At 46.0% G+C, this 16,404-nt stretch overlaps 1 protein-coding gene across 1 annotated transcript in view; it reads right to left on the bottom strand.

Annotated features, from left to right (window-relative positions):
* The window catches only part of LTK (leukocyte receptor tyrosine kinase), a 186,747-nt gene that overhangs the window by 26,277 nt on the left and 144,066 nt on the right, over positions 1 to 16,404 (bottom strand). The window contains exons 11-21 of the mRNA XM_065403647.1: positions 16,117 to 16,230; positions 12,610 to 12,787; positions 12,002 to 12,152; positions 10,724 to 10,855; positions 10,028 to 10,184; positions 7,933 to 8,115; positions 7,423 to 7,521; positions 6,745 to 6,897; positions 4,232 to 4,342; positions 2,121 to 2,307; positions 857 to 947 (exon numbers count right to left, since the gene is read on the bottom strand). Coding sequence (XP_065259719.1) covers positions 857 to 947; positions 2,121 to 2,307; positions 4,232 to 4,342; positions 6,745 to 6,897; positions 7,423 to 7,521; positions 7,933 to 8,115; positions 10,028 to 10,184; positions 10,724 to 10,855; positions 12,002 to 12,152; positions 12,610 to 12,787; positions 16,117 to 16,230 — 1,556 coding nt within the window. The remainder of the gene's footprint in view (positions 1 to 856; positions 948 to 2,120; positions 2,308 to 4,231; positions 4,343 to 6,744; positions 6,898 to 7,422; positions 7,522 to 7,932; positions 8,116 to 10,027; positions 10,185 to 10,723; positions 10,856 to 12,001; positions 12,153 to 12,609; positions 12,788 to 16,116; positions 16,231 to 16,404) is intronic.

Genomic DNA, 16,404 nt, shown 5'->3' on the forward strand with positions numbered 1-16,404 from the left:
CCTGTGCTAGGTCTCATCAATCTAGCATGCTAACAATAGAGTGCAGCTGTGGCAGTGTGAGCTGTGGGACAGGTTAGCCTCCCTGAGTACACACCTAGGGAATCTGAGGGCACCTACATAGGGCGCACTGCCACAACTGCACTCTATTTTAGCATGCTAGCTTGATGAGAGCTAGCACGGGTATGGTCTCCTCAACCTGGGAATCACACCCCCAGCTCCAAGTGTAGATGAACCCTAAAGGTGACTATTACTTTACTGAAAGGCTCTCATCAAACACCATAAGAGCGGATCAAACTCTCTGCTGGTATCAAATAGCAGAGCTCCCTCACTTCAGTGGAGCTGCGCCGATTGATGCTGGCAGAGGATTTAGCACTTTGTTTTAATTTTAGCTAATATATTTTATATGGATGGGTGACTGAGATTCATACAGCCTCCTCTTAGATGTAGTAGGAGCTCTCTCCCTGGTATTGGCAGCAGAGGCTGAGGGACACACTCTTCTCTTCAGGTTCTGTCGTGTAGAGGCCTTTGACTCAATGGGTCCAATTATTCCATTGAAATTAACATAACAGTTCCCACCCCCATTAGACCATCAGGTATAGCCACTATAACATCATGCTGCAAACAAGAACTGTTTATTTGCAATCTGCTGCTATTGCTACCTGGCTTAAAAATCAAAACAATGGGAAGCTCATAACTCCCACGTGTGACATTAGCAGCATGTGTATCACTGTTAACCACGCAGTATATGATAATTGTAACAATCCATTTCTATTTGGAACCTTTATATGGTAATATCACTCTCATGGGTATTCGCTACCGTACAGGAAAGATTAGGCCATTAGCTGTAAGTACTGACCTTGATAGCCACTTGAAGAGGGTTGGGATCCCCTGCGATTCCTACCACATTCCCCTCATAAACCTCACCAAATGCACCATGCCCTAGGGCCCTGAAGGGAAGAGAAAAAGCAGGTATTACTGTGTCAAGTTCAGGAATAGTTTTGGACCTGTTCTCGTAACTGGAATCCAGGGCAAAGCAATCAGTCCCAGACATGGCCTAGTGTCAAAACGTCCAGAATCACCTCTGGACCCATTCTGGTGCTGTAGTGTTGGACCTTCAGTGGTACTGAAAACACAGGTGTCTACTGCATGCTGACAAAGTAACCGCCTGAATCTATACTGGCGCCAGCACCCTAGGATTTGGTGACAGATTTATCTGTATAAGAAGATTCGAGGAATGTCACTTGGTGCGCGACTCTGAAGCCTAGACGGTCTATTGAGTCAGTGTGAAGCGACGGAAGCAGCTACAAGCATGGTTTAGGGGTCTCTGTTCAGAATATCACCAGGTTGAATCATCACTGAGATTCGCAGTCTGTTACCATCCAATTTTTAAGTTCTCAGCCATTTTCACCTTTTTTACACATGTGACTCCATGAATTACACCTGGGCAACAGCATGGGCTTTCAGCTACTAGCAGTGATATTAAGGCTACAGTGAATCAGGGGGTCAGAGAGAGAAGGCTGTGGGCTGATATCTGAAGGCGGCGAAGTAGCAGAATAAATATAGGCAGTCAAATTTTGCCCATACTCCCTATGCCCTCTTAACTGACATCAGCTGGATTGCAGGGGTCATGAGAGTAGCCCAGGGTGGCTTTCCCTGTTCTGATGCAGAAAAGGAAACGTTGCTATGGACCTGGAAGAGATTTGTTGGGAGCCAGGCAGCCCCAGTAACCCAGGACATCCCAAAAGTGTAAGGGAGGGAACAGTACAGGGAATCTTCTTGCTTCTACCTGGAAGCCAGTCAGTCAATGGGACATGTGACTCATGAGTTTAAGTTAAACATGTGCTTAAGTCAGGGCCTAATTCTTACAAAGTGGTGTCTTGTAGAACACAAAAGTGAGGCATAGGTGTTATAAGCAGCTGTCAAGAAAGCCACATTTAGGTACCATGCTGGACTGTGAGCTTTCCACGGTTAGTCAGCCAGCTAGCCCTCAGTCTCTTGTTCTCCATGCTCCATGGCACATTTTATACATTCAAACAAAATAAATATGTGACCCTGCCACCTTTACCAAAGGCTACAACTCCTCCCCTGAATCAAGGAGCAGGCCCAGCAGCAAGCCTTACCGAAGCAGGGAGATGTTTTTCCGGGGGATCTCCTTCAGCTCGCTCAGCGTGGCAGCCTTCCCTGCAAAGCAGTAGTTGGGGTTGTAATCTGTCATGATGGTGGAAGTGCGGATTTTGCTCAGTTTATATTCTGGGCTCTGCAGTCGTGCTCTGGCTCCTTCCAGCTGCTGCTTCTTACGGTGATAAACTGTGGGAGCACACCACAAAAGAACAGAGGGTGAAATGTCAACATGTGGGTAGAGCAGAAGAAACAATGCCAGCAGCACAGAACAATCAACAACACAAAGAGACCAAGTCAGCAGTTATGAATCCAAGTAATATTCTTAAATCCCCAGCATCAACCACATTCTTTCTCTTTGCAGCAACTTCTCCATCTTGAATGGGATACACGAGCATGGAGTATTGGCCATATGTAGTCCTGGACCCCAGATGGAGCCTGGGCTCCATCTCCCTTTCTCTGGAGCAACCTCTCCTGAACCAACAAGCAAGAGGACTTGCTGTAACTCAACCAAGACAACAAAGCAAGTGGCCAATCAGACTGAGACCATGCCATGCCCTTGAGTGAGTTCTATATTTAACCAGTGGTCATGACAGCAGTCTATGGATTAGTGGCTGCTAATGGAGGCCTGCTTAGTGATCTAGTGGTCTTTCTAAGTGGTTTTCTCCCCAGAAGGAGCAAGGCCAGAGCAGTCCCTGCTCATGGGGCTACTATTGTGCCCAGCCCTTACATGGGGCCAGGCAAGCGGTGATGTTTCTTGCTGGCTCCCCATGACTTGATTTACGCAAGGGTAGAACACAATCTGGCCCCAATTATTAGCAGCAGCAGTAATAATGTGGTCCGCAGGCAGACTAGTCTTCCTCTGGCTTTGGCTGGTAGTCACCAGTCTCCTGGCTGGAGCCCCTCTCAATTCCCCATCAGTACCATGGTTAGCAGAATATAGCTTTAAGGTGGGCTCCCTTCTTTCAGTGGGGCCAACTCAGAGGCTGGTAAAAGCCAGGTTTGGGACAGTGGGTTTGAGCAGTGTTGCAATAGTAATGAGAAAATGGACTATTCTGCCCAGCACCCCGCTTTCAAGGCCTTTACAAAGAAACTTTCGGGGTTGAGGACAGGCGGGTCAACTGAGCAATTCCCGGTGAAGGGGGAAGGCTGACAGGCCTCTGCTCCACTCCAGGGACTTTGCCCTTCTCCTGTGGACCCCAAAAGTCATTGCATCATCGTAAAATCCAGAGCTCAGCATGTCAGTGGACACTTGGCCATCATTGCTGCACCAGTGGAGACTCCAACTGGAGACACGTGAGATCCTGCTTTGTCTCCCTTTCCCTTGTGTATTCCTTTTTGCCCTGCTATTTTTCCTCCTGTCCTGTCTCTCTCCTTCTCTCTTGGCTTTCCATTTGATCCTGAGGTCAACTGTACCACGCAGTATCAGTACAATGAGACAAGATGGTCCAACCAGCTCTGCCCAGCCTGAGAGAGACTGGTGAAGGACAGGGGGACCAGCCCAGCCTGATGATGTCCCAGACCAGACGAGGAGCTTGAGCCCAGGGCAAATGGTGTTATGGCCAACCCACCAATCTAGAGCATCTGCCTGGGACTGACCTGTCACCCAGAATCCTGGCAGCATCAGCAAAAGCTATATTTCTCCCACCTTTATTATCCTATCTCTTCTCCTCCTCAGGGCCGTCTATTTGTCAAAAGCAGGACAGGCCACCACCCTTCCCATCTCGGAACAGCAACAGAACTAACCCTTTCCTCCCCATCAAGAAGGGTTGTCTGGTGAAATAAGAGAGGCACTTTTAATAGATTTTGGTCCAGTCTGTTTTACATAATCATTCCATTTCAAACTGCTTTATAACTTATTTTAGCTCTTTCTCTCATGTGTATCCTAACCAATAAATCTCCAAACTTTAGCATATATTTCTTAGTCTGTTTGGCATGGAACGCAGCAAACCGAGGTCTCTATATACCAAACTCTGACCCTTGCTTAACAGTTTAACATTGGACAGTGACAGGGTCATGGTAACACCGTTGACTCTTTGGGCACATATATTCCATATAGATTAATACAAGAGCAGGAATGAGTATACTAATACAAGCCAAAGATGTTCCTTACCGATGGATAGGCTGCCACAAGCCAGAGCCATTCCAAGCACTACAATCACAGTGACCACAGTTAGGAGGAGCGGAAGAGGAAGGTGTCCCTCTGGGATGGGGCTGTGAGGAACTGGCCAAAACAAAGACACAGACACATTAACCACCAGACAACCACAGCCCCATTAAATAATCTCTCCCGCCATGGTTCCCCTCTTCCAAAAAATAATATGATGATGGTGGTGAAGAACCATCATTTGCATGTTAAAGCAAATTCCATTAGGGCCCCAGGAGTCGTAAACACTCATAAATCACTGTTCAACCAATGTAATTATCTAAACACGAACAGCTTGAAACAAACTTATCCCTTATTCTGTTCTTCAGGTTCCAGATAGATGGAAAACAGCACTGCCCACCAGCTGGAATTCCCCAGTGGAAGCTCAATGTCTTAGAGTTGCAAGACAGTGTTAGAAAAAAAATGATGAATATCAGTCAAATGGGTATTAACTGGTGTGAAAAGAAGGGGCCAAATTCATCTCTAGTGTAACTCCATGTGATTCAGTCATTCTATTTGGTGGTGTTACACCAGAGATGTGTTTAACCCAAAATGTTTACTGATAAATAAGGCTGCAAGTTTGCCATGGAGGTCATAGAAGTCACGGATTCAATGACTTTCCAGGACCTCCGTGACTTCTGCAGCGGCCAGTGCGGCTGGCCCAGGGGCTGCCCGTGGATCCCAGCCAATGGAAGCTGTGGAGCCGGTGCTTGGGGCGGGGACAGTGCGCGGTGCTAGGAGCTGAGGGAGGGACATGTCGCCGCTTCCGGGGAGCTGCAAGGAGCCGGGTAGGGAGTCTGCCTGCCCTGCTCCCCACCCCCCCCAAGCACCAGCAGGGATCCCGGGCCGCCTGCTGCTGCCAGCCCCCCTGCCCAGCACCTGCAGCATCCCCCTAGGCCACCCCCCCCAGCATCCGCAGTGCCCCCACGGCGCCCCCTGGGCCACCACCCCCAGTACCCGCAGCGCCCTCCAGGCCGCCCCCCCACAAGCACCCGCAGCACCCCCCAAGACATCCCTCCCCCCAATATGTAGTCAGGGGTATATAGTACAAGTCATGGACAGGTTATGGGCTGTGAATTTTTGTTTACTGCCCGTGACCTGTCCATGACTTTTACTAAAAATACCCGTGACTAAAATGTAGCCTTACTGATAAAACAATCCCTTCTGAAAATGATCATTTGTCCTGGATCCGCACTGGGGAACTTTCAGCTGCAAAGTTCTCTCAGAATGCATTGTCTGCTTGTCAGATGAATTTACACTGCGCTCTTTTACAGATGTCATGCTTTCAAGCCAAACAACATTGAATTTTTGAGGCTGTGGGGTGGTGCAACTCATCCTGGTGTGCAAGGAGATGGTGTCTGGAGTTTTCAGTCCTATCTACTCCCAACACTCCTCAGAATCCTGCATCTCCAGAGTGAAATATAGAAAGATGACTTCCCCTTCTCCTCCAAAGATTTGTGCTTGCAGAAAGTGCGTGAGCCAGACAGCAAGTTGAACTTGAAATCTAGCTCTTCTGCTCTGTCCTCTAAGATGGGGGTTCTCGGTCTTTTTTTTTCTGAGCCCCACCCCCAGCATGCTATAAAAACTCCGTGGCCCACTTTGTGTCACAACAACTGTTCTTCTGCATAGCCAGTCGATTAAAAGCTGTATTAAACTGATCGTTATAGAGTTACACACAACACTTGTATAATATATAAAAAGAAGGATAATGTGGGTACAAAAATTAAAAACTGAATATTATTTTTATTTTCCTTACTCAGTGTGAAACTTGTTGCTGGTGCTGACCCACACGCTGGGTAGCTCGCTGAGGTGAGTCGGGGGGGTGGAGGTGGCACACCCCGCAAGCCCCGCCACCCGGGGCTGAAGCCCGGTTTATTTTGGGAGACCCCCAGAAACCTGCTTGCAGCCCCCCAGGGGGCTGTGGATCCCCAGTTGAGAACTGCTGCTCTAAGACTTTACAATGAGGGAACATTGTCTAGTAGTTAGAGTAGAAGAATGGCAGTCAGAAGATCTTTGGTCCATTTCCAGCTCTGTGGCAAACGTCTTAACCTCTCTGGGCCAGACTTCAAAAAATATTTAGGCACCTAAAGAAGCAGATAGGCACCTGGTGAGATTTTCAAAAGTGCCCACCCACTAACCAGGTCAGACACCTAACTCTCACTGATTTGAATAGAATTTAGGCCCCTAACTTGCTTAGGTGCTTTTGAAAATCTCACTAGGTGCCTACCTATGTCTTAGTGCCTTTGAAAATCTGTCCCTCTGTCTCTGTTTGCCTGCTTGTAAAATGTAGATAATACCCAGCTCCCAGAGATGCTGGGAGGATTAACTTGTTTAATGTTTGAAATATCTCTGATGGCAGGCAATAGAGAGGAACGATATCATTATTTATGAGTCAAGTATCTTTACCTTGAGAAGCTGGAAGGAGGGGAGATGCAAAGAAGACAGAAGAAATTCTGTGAGTATAAAGCTCCACCTATTACCTATGCAGGTGACATTATCACTGGCCAGCACGGCTCCCATCTCACAAATACAGATCGGCAGATTGGTGTCAAGGTCCCGCTTGCAGTTGCCCGAGTGGCAGTGGCTGCAGTTCAGGTAGACCTGAATCTCCGCCTCCCCGTGACTCTCCATGGCTGAATGAGAAGGAGCCAGATGGAACAGAAGGGTTTAATTTATCTTCTCCCACGTTGTAAAGGTAGAAAGCCAATGCAGGAGGCTACAGTGCCAGTCTCCCTACTTAAGAAAACACACATCCCAACATAACACAGTACAGACATCACCCATTTGAGGAGCGCCAGGAGAAGTGAATGAGTACTGGCACTGAAATTCACCTCCCAAAAGCATGACCCCTTTGGATTAACCTTGAGGTGCGATGGGGAAGACGGATGGGGTAGGCCAGGACTGAATACATATAACTGTACCCAAAGATTGGTGTCACCTCTCAGCCTAGGAGAGAGTTGTAGGAGGAAAATCTTCAGCTAGTGTAAATTGTCATTGAAAGCAATGGAACTATGACAATTTACATTACTCGAGGATTTGCATCATAGAGTACATGTATGTGTGGAGGTTATAAAAAGGGACAGAAGGAAGGAGAGGCGAGACAGGAGGTAAAGTGGAGGCAGAGACGGTGGTGGGAGAATAGAAAACGTTTGTTTTACCTGCCAGGGGATGCAGGAAGATCTCCCCAGCTGGATTCACAAAGGAAACACCATCCTGCCCATCAGTTGTGATATCATCAACATCTGATACATGCCCGCCTGGAAAAAAGAGAGGCGTCACCATGTGCAAGTGCTGAATAACAGCAAAGGTGCGGTGGCCACAAGATGCTGGGGTCCCCCCCTTTGCATTGGTCTCTTGAAGTATGGAGTTCCACTGGGACTTGCTAGTGAGATAATGTGTTTATCTCTTGTCCTCAAAGAGGACAATGAAATCATTCATCCCAGACCCATCAGGGCTGGCAGAGCCCTTCAATCCAAAAGTATCTGTCTTGGTTCAACTTGGTGCAAATAGGTTAGTTTTTAACAGAATGAATCATCATGAAATGGACCGTTCCCTCTAGACAGGTCAAAGGCAGGCTAAAGGATGGTTAAATATCCTTGCAGATAAAGAGCAATGTTCCCAGTCCCTACAGTCTCCATTCCCCTAAATGACAGGACAAACAGACCTACCTTTGTAGCCTCCACCTCCCCCGCCAGATGTACAAGCTCCTCCTCCTCCACCAAAACCACCTGAGGTGGCCCACTGGAGTTTGGCTAGTGACTGGGGACAGGCCTGGCCTCCCTCTCCACCTTCCAGGAGGGACCTCCCAGTCTGAGGAAACAGGGTGGTGTCTTCCCAGCCACCACCTCCACCTGCAGAAAAAAGAGAGAGAAAATCAGGTGAGCAGGGTATGGGCAGAGTGGAGTGGGGGAAAGTGTGTGAAGGGAGAGAAAATATCCCTTATGAGTTGTCTAAGATGTACCTGCATTCAAGTTACCCCCTTCACCAAGGGAGTGAGGATGTCCAGCAATGCAGCTTGCACAATAAAAACCCAGTTCAGGGTCTATATTATCTGTTGCTAAGCTAGCTGTGAAAAGCACTTGCTAACTACACGCACTGGTGTCCATCACTTTAAAAAGTGATGGGGCCATGGCCCCCTGGCCCCGGCGCTCCTGACTCTTGCCACGGCATAAGCCTCCAGCATCATCAGTATTGACATGGATGGTCGTCGTGCTGTGATCAGAGAAGTCTCTTTTGTCATAGCCAAATAAACAGCTGGTCTTGACGGCCTCTGGAAGGGCATGGGAGTCAACAGCTCAGGTCTCGCTGTATGAGCCACTCTCAGAGAGTGGCAAGCTGTACCATCAGTAACGGGCTGACCTGGTGGAAGAATCTTGGTGCCTGATCTTCGAGGAACCTGATGCTGACTTTTTTTGTATGTTTCTGAGACCTGGAATGCTCTGAAGCCCCAGTGATGGGGACCTCTGATGACTTTTATCTGCAGGCAAAGCTGGGGGAGCATTCCAGGAAGGAGTCATGGAAGAGCTTCTCTTGGATGATTAAGGTGGTTCTGACACCAGTCTAAATGCTGCCTTGGTGTAATGAAGGCAGTCCTTTCTCGGCTTTTCTATCCCGGTCTTCAAGGTGCAACAAGTGGAGCACCTGTCTCTAACACGGCCCTCGCCTAAGCACTTGAGACAGTGCAAATTACTGTTGCTGATAGAGATGGACTTCCAACAACCCGAGTAAGGTTGGAAACCAGGGACTTTGGCACAGGCTTCCCAGGTAGTAGACAATGCCCGAAGGCCTACTTGACTGTAAAAAATTGAACTAAAACAAAATTAAAAATGAAGAAAAAACAAACAACAAATGACAAAAAAGAGTACCACCAGCTAAATAGCCAAGCAGCAATACGTTTGTTCACAGGGAACAAAGACTTGTTTCAAGACTGAGCTTGATACATTTATGGAGGGGATGGCAGAATGAGTTTGTCTACAAAGTTATATGGCCCATCCACATCTGCCATTAGCAAATATCTCCAATTGCCAGAGATCAGACACTAGTTGGGGAGGGCTCTGAGTTACTACAGAGAATTCTTTCCCAGGTGTCTGGCTGGTGGGTCTTGCCCACCTGCTCAGGGTCTAACTGATCACCATATTTGGGATCAGGAAAGAAATTTCCCCCAGGTCAGTTTGGCACAGACCCTTGGGCTTTTTTTGCTTTCCTCTGTGGCTTGGGGCATGGGTCACTTGCTGCCCTAGAGTAAATTGTGGATTCTCTGTAACTTGTCAAGATTTGAGGACATCAGTAACTCAGACAGAGGTTATGGGCCTATTTCTGGAGTGGGTGGCTGAGGTTTTGTGGCCTGTGATGAGCAGGAGGTCAGACTAGATAATCATGATGATCCCTCTGGCCGTAAAGTCTATGAGTTTATGAGTAAGACACTCTGACCACGACCATGGATGGTAAGCAGGAACTGGAGGAGAGGTGGGGTGGTTCTGCATTTTATAACCTTGTTGGGAGCACAAGGAGCTAGGAGATGGGTGGGGCCACCCCTATGGGTATTGCTAGGGAAAACTGTCTGGCACCAGTGCACAGGACATGCACATATCTACAGTGTAATGGACATATGCCAGCACTTGAAGAACCACCATTCATGTCTCAGTGGGTTACTCCCACAGAAAAGTTTATATGAATCAAAAGGATTTGTGTTGCTTAATGTCTGCAGGTCAGTTTTGTTCTTCGGCCATCAAATCCAGACCTTGTATTGCTACAGGGCCTCACCTGCTGCCCCAGTTCTCCCATTGACTCCAGGGACTGCTGTGTTGTTCTCAAACTGCTCCAGGGGTACATCATCCAGGGAGCTGTCCTGATCCCTCAGGTATGCCTTTCCCCCTCCTCCTGCAGCGATGAGCAACGGTTCGAAAACCCCATCCTTCAGCTGCTCAAGGACAAATACAATTCAGTACACAGGACAGTTGAAAGGTGCAGCAGGCTCAAAACCATCAGATACCAGAAAACCCTTCAACCTCTCAGATATGAGAACCCACCTAATTCATTGCATCAATAAGCATAAAAGCAGCTCATACAATAGTGGCCATAGCCCAGAGCAATGCTACAGATTGTTTCCTGACACCATTATTCAGGGCAGTCTGCCAACAGTGACAAGTATCTGAAGCAGGTCCAATTAAACACCAGTTGTTGAAGCTGGACCAGTCCCAGTGTTAAGCAGCAGACCCTGGTTTGATTTCCTGTCCTGGTATTGTTGCTTGGGCTGACAGTGCTGAAGAGGCAGTAGCTAGCAGGTGATTGAAATGAGGGGGAATGAGGATAGGAGGAATTTGCATTTATGTAAAACATTCCCTCCCTTCCTTCAACTTCCTGAAACAGCTGATAGCATCATATCACATGATCACTAGTGAAAGCTAGCTCTTCTGCTGGACACTGTCCAGAAGGGGATTGGAAAGAGGGAAGACTTACTCTAAAGATGAAGGTGGCTCCTCCACCCCCACCCCCTCCTCCAGCCCAGTCCTTCAGATCCTTTTTGAGTTTGTAATCTTCTTCAATGAGAGATGACTCCCCCAGGCAGATCTTCTGAGTCTGAACATTCCCCTGAAAGGAGACAACAGATGCAGTTAGAGATCGACACCGTCTAGTCTGCATGCACAGATCTGTACACATAGTATATGTTCTCCTTGTGGAGGGACCACTAGCTTGGTAAGTGACCTCTCCCTTCGCCCCTGACAAGCTTCTCCTGAGCTGGGAACACGTCACATGTGCAAGTGACATAAGAAAGGCTCACAGCAGAACCAGAGAAAGGCAATGAGCCCATATTATTTTTATTATTAATAACAAATGCTAATACATTGCACCTCTAGAGCTCCTTACATTCCAGGATCTTAAAATGCTTTCTGATTACTAATTAAGTCTCAGAATACTGCTATTCGATGGGTCAGTGTTATTTGTACTCATTGTTCTGATGAGGAAATGCAAGAACAGAGAGATGAGGTGATTTGCACAAGGTTGAACAATGAGTCAGTGGCAAGGCTGGGAATAGAACCCAGGAGTCCTAGCTCCCCATTCCCTGCACAAAGCACTAGACTACACAGAGAAAATACAGAAAAATTGTTTCTCAGCTTGGATTTTTTGGGGGACACTGAGCTACACACATCTTTGGAGTTTGTTCTTCCCTGTGTTTGCAGAGAATATTGGAGTCAATGGAAAGACCCCTATTGACTTTAACAAGCTTTGGATCCAGCCGTAAGATTGTAAGTGCTTCAGGGCTGGGACCACTTCTTACTATATCTGTCTAACACAATGGGGCCGTGATCCCAACAGGGGCCTTGAGTAATGATCTCAAATCCTGGCAGGCCTGATAAAATCCCTACTGTGGAGAAATGCTGTTTGTGATCAGGAATGTGCAGATCAGACCTAGCAGCTGGCTGTGACTGCCCTGTTAAAGCAACTGAAAGGGGCAGGGTTTTTTTTTGAACACCGGGATTTTAAAGCAGAGTTTTATGCTTGTGCTTTTGGAGGACGCTTTTCATTTCAGATTTCCTTGTATTTATTTTCAGAAGATTCTTTTTAGCTCAGCTCATTGGTTCCTCCCAATTCCCTTTCTGGGTTTTACTCACTTGAGTCTGGGATTCCTGCCCTTCATCACCAATACAGCCAAACCCTAAACCCACTCACTGAGGGGTTCTGCAGCTTATCTGTAATGTGGTTCTGCCCAGTGATGAGTGTGTGTGTGTCCCTCACCCCTGGGCAGGCATCCTCCCCCTGCTGCCCCACCAAGATGTAGAGGAGCTCATCTTTCTCCAGCTGGAAGGTGGCCGAGATGAAGACCCCATGCGATCTCTTCTTGTGGTTCTTGGCTCCTTTCCCTCCGGCTGCTCCATACGCAGATATCCTGAAAAAGAAAGGAAGCAGTTAGAGAGACAGAAACCCTACACCCACAGCCCAAAGCGACTCGAGCCGTGAGCTCCCCATGCCAATGCTCTGGCATGGTCACAACCCCAAAGTGACTTCATTCCTGAGCTCCCTACAGCCAGTTCTCTAACACCGTCAGAGCCCCAAAGTGAGTTCCCCCCAGACAGCACCCCTACAGTCCCACAACCTCAAGGCCATTCCAGTCCTGAGCTCCTCACTGTCAGTGCTACTTCACTCCTCCCAATAACTCCTCACTTACATTGTTCCTGAGCCATAACTCTCCACTGTGACTCCTGCTGGCTCTGAGGTACTCACATTTACCCTACACTCAGCCACTCCCAACAGATGTTGTTGCACTAAAGGGTATACAGGTGCTATGGTAAGTGGGAGTTGCTAGCTGACTGCCTCTCTGGTCCCCAGCATACACCGACACTCACAAGTATTGGTTTGTTGCTGGCACTCTCCACACTTGCACCCCTCGGAGTGGTCCCTCTTTCTCTACAGTCACTGAGATGTTGGTGTTGTAATAGGCGCCGTCACACTGTGCTTGAGTTGGTCCTCGGGGGCCACTGGCACCACAGGTTGTGAACCACCAAAGAACATTAGGCACATTTCCTGTGACAAAAACAGTGAGAGTTGAGCCTAGAGATGTCAGCCGCCCTTTCATAGTCAGATACAATAACCACACAACCCCTCCGCAATCACAGGGCAAATGACATTGAAATGCAGCAATTGTTCCTGTTGATACATGTTTCTGTAAATTCCTTGGTGACTAACCTAGGAGATTCATGAAAAAACAAATTTCACATCACACCCCATTTGGTGATGTTAATTTAGATACAAGACAACTATAAGCCAGTCCAAGCTTTAGCAACATCTGCCTTGTGCAGGGTTTTTAAACCATCACACACATTAATTCTGTCAAATCTATACATCAAAGTTTTTATTAACATAGTTATAACTACACACAAATACTGTGTAAAAAGAACATTAAGGTTGCAAAGTCAAGGACTCCGAAATTAGAAATTCCTGAATTATTAAGGTTGCCTGTAAAACCTTAATTCAGCCCCCTTGTGCGTATGCATTATGATACAATCTTTACTTACCTGATCGCATACAGGCTTTTTCCCCATAGAACCCCTGCCTCATGCAGAGCACAGGATGAATGGTGCTCTTGGGGTGAATCAGAGCTGTATAGTGAAGGACGCTGTTGGCTGTAGGGGCCCTGATTAATTTGTTGTAGAAGTTGGAAGGTGTATAGTGAATGAGGAAGGGAATTGCAAGAAGAGAAAGGATGGCTGCATAGAATCATAGAACTGTAGGACTGGAAGGGACCTCACTAGTCCAGTCCCCTGCACTGAGACAGGACTAAGTATTATCTAAGCCCATCCCTGACAGGTGTTTGCCTAACCAGTTCTTAAAAACCTACAATAGAGATTCCACAACTTCCCTAGCTAATTTGTTAGCCACAGTGCTTAACTACCCTGACAGTTAGGAAGTTTTTCCTAATGTCTAACCTAAATCTCCCTTGCTTCAATTTAAGCCATTACTCCCTGTCCTGTCCTCAGTGGATAAAGAGAAAAATGTATCACCTTCCTCTTTATAGCAATTTTTCATGTACTTGAAGACTGTTATCACGTCCCCCCTCAATCTTCTCCTCTTCAGACTAAATAAACCCATTTTTTTCAATCTTTCATTGTAGATCATGTTTTCTAGATTTTTAATAATTTTTGTTGCTCTTTTCTCGACTTTTTCCAATTTGTCCACATCTTTCCTGAAGTGTGGTGCCCAGAACTGGACACAGTATTCCAGTTGAGGTTTATCAGTGCTGTGTAGAGCGGAAGAATTACTTCTCGTGTCTTGCTTACAACATTCCTGCTAGTACATCCGGGAATGATGTTTGCTTTTGGTGGTGATGAATTGTGTGTTCATTTTCTATGTGTCTGATTCAATAAACCTGGGGGTCTAATTTGCAGAAATGTTGAGCACTCACAGTTGCAACCCTTGTCAATGGGAACTGTACTTTCAACCTATGAAGTGCTATATAATCCTAAGTACTCTGAAAAATCAGATCCTAGTCATCTCAAATTTGGCACCTGAAATTAGTGGATATTTTTTACCTTAATCTCCCTATGCCTCAGCTCCCCAGCTGTAAAATGGGGATAATAATTGCTCCTCACCTCACTGGGGTGTGGTAAAATTAAATTTATTGATATTTATGAAGCACTCAGATACCATAGTGATGAACGCTACAGAAAAGTCCACGAGGAAATTAACAATTCTGTCTTCAACGCAAGGTTTGAATAATGTGCAGTAAATGTGGTTGTAGTCAATAAAACAAAATTATATGAGCAAGTCCATCCTGTGCACTGAATGAGGCAGGAGTCCTATGGAAAAAACAGTATGTGATCATGTAATAAAAGACTGTATCATAATTCATATGCACAAGGGGGCTGAATTAAGTTTTCATAGGCAACCTTAATTCTGACATTTCCTAACTTTTGAGTCCTTGACTTTGAAATCTTAATGTTCTTTTAACATAGTTTTTGTGCATAACTATAACTATGTTAATAAAAACCTTGATGTATATATGTGTGACAAAGTGAATGTATTTGATGATTTTAAAACCCTGCAGAAGGCAGATATTGCTGAAACACTGACTGGCTTATAATTGTCTTGCTTCTAAACAAATATTACTAACATTATTGAATGGGGTGTGATGTGACATTTGTTTGTTCATCAATCTCCTAGTTTAGTCACCAAGAAATCCACAGAAACATGTCTCAACAGGAACGATGGGGCAGTTCACACACCCCAGAAGTATTATTCCAGGCTTTTGCAAACTCAAGCAAACAGCACTGCATTGGTTTGCACTTGATTCTTGCTTTCTGGATTTTCATTGCAACATTAAAGACTAAACCCCAAATTTTTATTAAGACGAAAGATTTGATTCTGAAGCATGATTCTGAGGTCATGGGTAGGCAACAGAATCACCAAATTATGAAATACAGGGGCCTTGTATATAAGATAGTGACTGTTTATGTCTGTTTAATTCCAAAGGGGACCAGAGAGGCAGAATATTGGGTGGCTAATAAAAAATCTTATTCCAAGTAAAAAGTCCAATACTGCTCCCACTGAAGTTATTTTGGACTTCAACTGGAACAGGACTGGGCTCAAAACCCGCTAATATTATTATTATTTTTTTAAAGAGGAGCGTGATGCAATGTTTGCATTTGTTTGTGGATCCTTTGCAAGAACCCTTGGTATGGTCTAAGCACCATAGGAATTCTTGTATATACTATTTTTACAAGAAGGGCATGTTGTCTGTGTATTTTTATGGCTATACAGAAAATACCAAGTCATTCTGATGATTCCTTTGGGCTTAATACTACAAGATGCTGATCATCTCCTGAAAGGTGCTGAGCTCCTTCAACTCCCATTGAAGTTGCTGGAAACTGGTTGTGTTCAGCACCTCAAAGAATGTGATCGGGACTTAATCAGGCTCTTTGTGTTTAACCATATGATTATTTAACCTCTATCTGGGTATGCATTGACTAGAAATAATGAGTCCACTAGTTAGATTAAAATAAGAGCTGATCCAGACTTTTTGATGTTGCTTGTACTTCCATGCTCTGGTTGGTGTCAGAAAAATAACTTGAAAAAACTCAACAATGGCCACTGTGGAATTTCGGGCCCAGTTTTCCAGATTCAGGAGTCTGGATAAAGCAATAAGGATGGGCTGTTGCAAGGACTACTTACCAGGGACTGGGATCTGGTATGGAAATGTCTATCTGAGTGAGAGACAGAGCTCAAGTATGGGACCATCTGCCTGAGACACAAGGATCCACTAATTAACTATGGGAATTTCTATCTGCAAGGCAGGAACTTGATCCAGGACGATCTATTGTACTCAGGAGTCAGGGCTTCAGTATAGAGCTATCTACCTGAAAGGGAGGGCTCTTCCAGTGGGTTCAACAGATTCTCATCCATGATACTGATTTCCTGTGGGTATTGGTGCTTTCCAGGAGAATGGCTTTGTCTTCTTCCTGTCACTGTGTGTGGGATGGATGAGAAAGAGATGGGGGCAAAAAAGAGAGAGACTTTCAACCAAACTGCAGATAAATATATCAGGCACAATCCTTTTATTTAAATAAAAAAGTCCCTTTTGCAAGGCGGCAGAGAAGAGACTATGGTGCCCCTTATGCCACATGGACTACTGGAGCAAAGGGAAC

Source organism: Emys orbicularis, chromosome 4 (assembly GCF_028017835.1).
Source record: "Emys orbicularis isolate rEmyOrb1 chromosome 4, rEmyOrb1.hap1, whole genome shotgun sequence".
Lineage (NCBI taxonomy): Eukaryota > Metazoa > Chordata > Testudines > Emydidae > Emys > Emys orbicularis.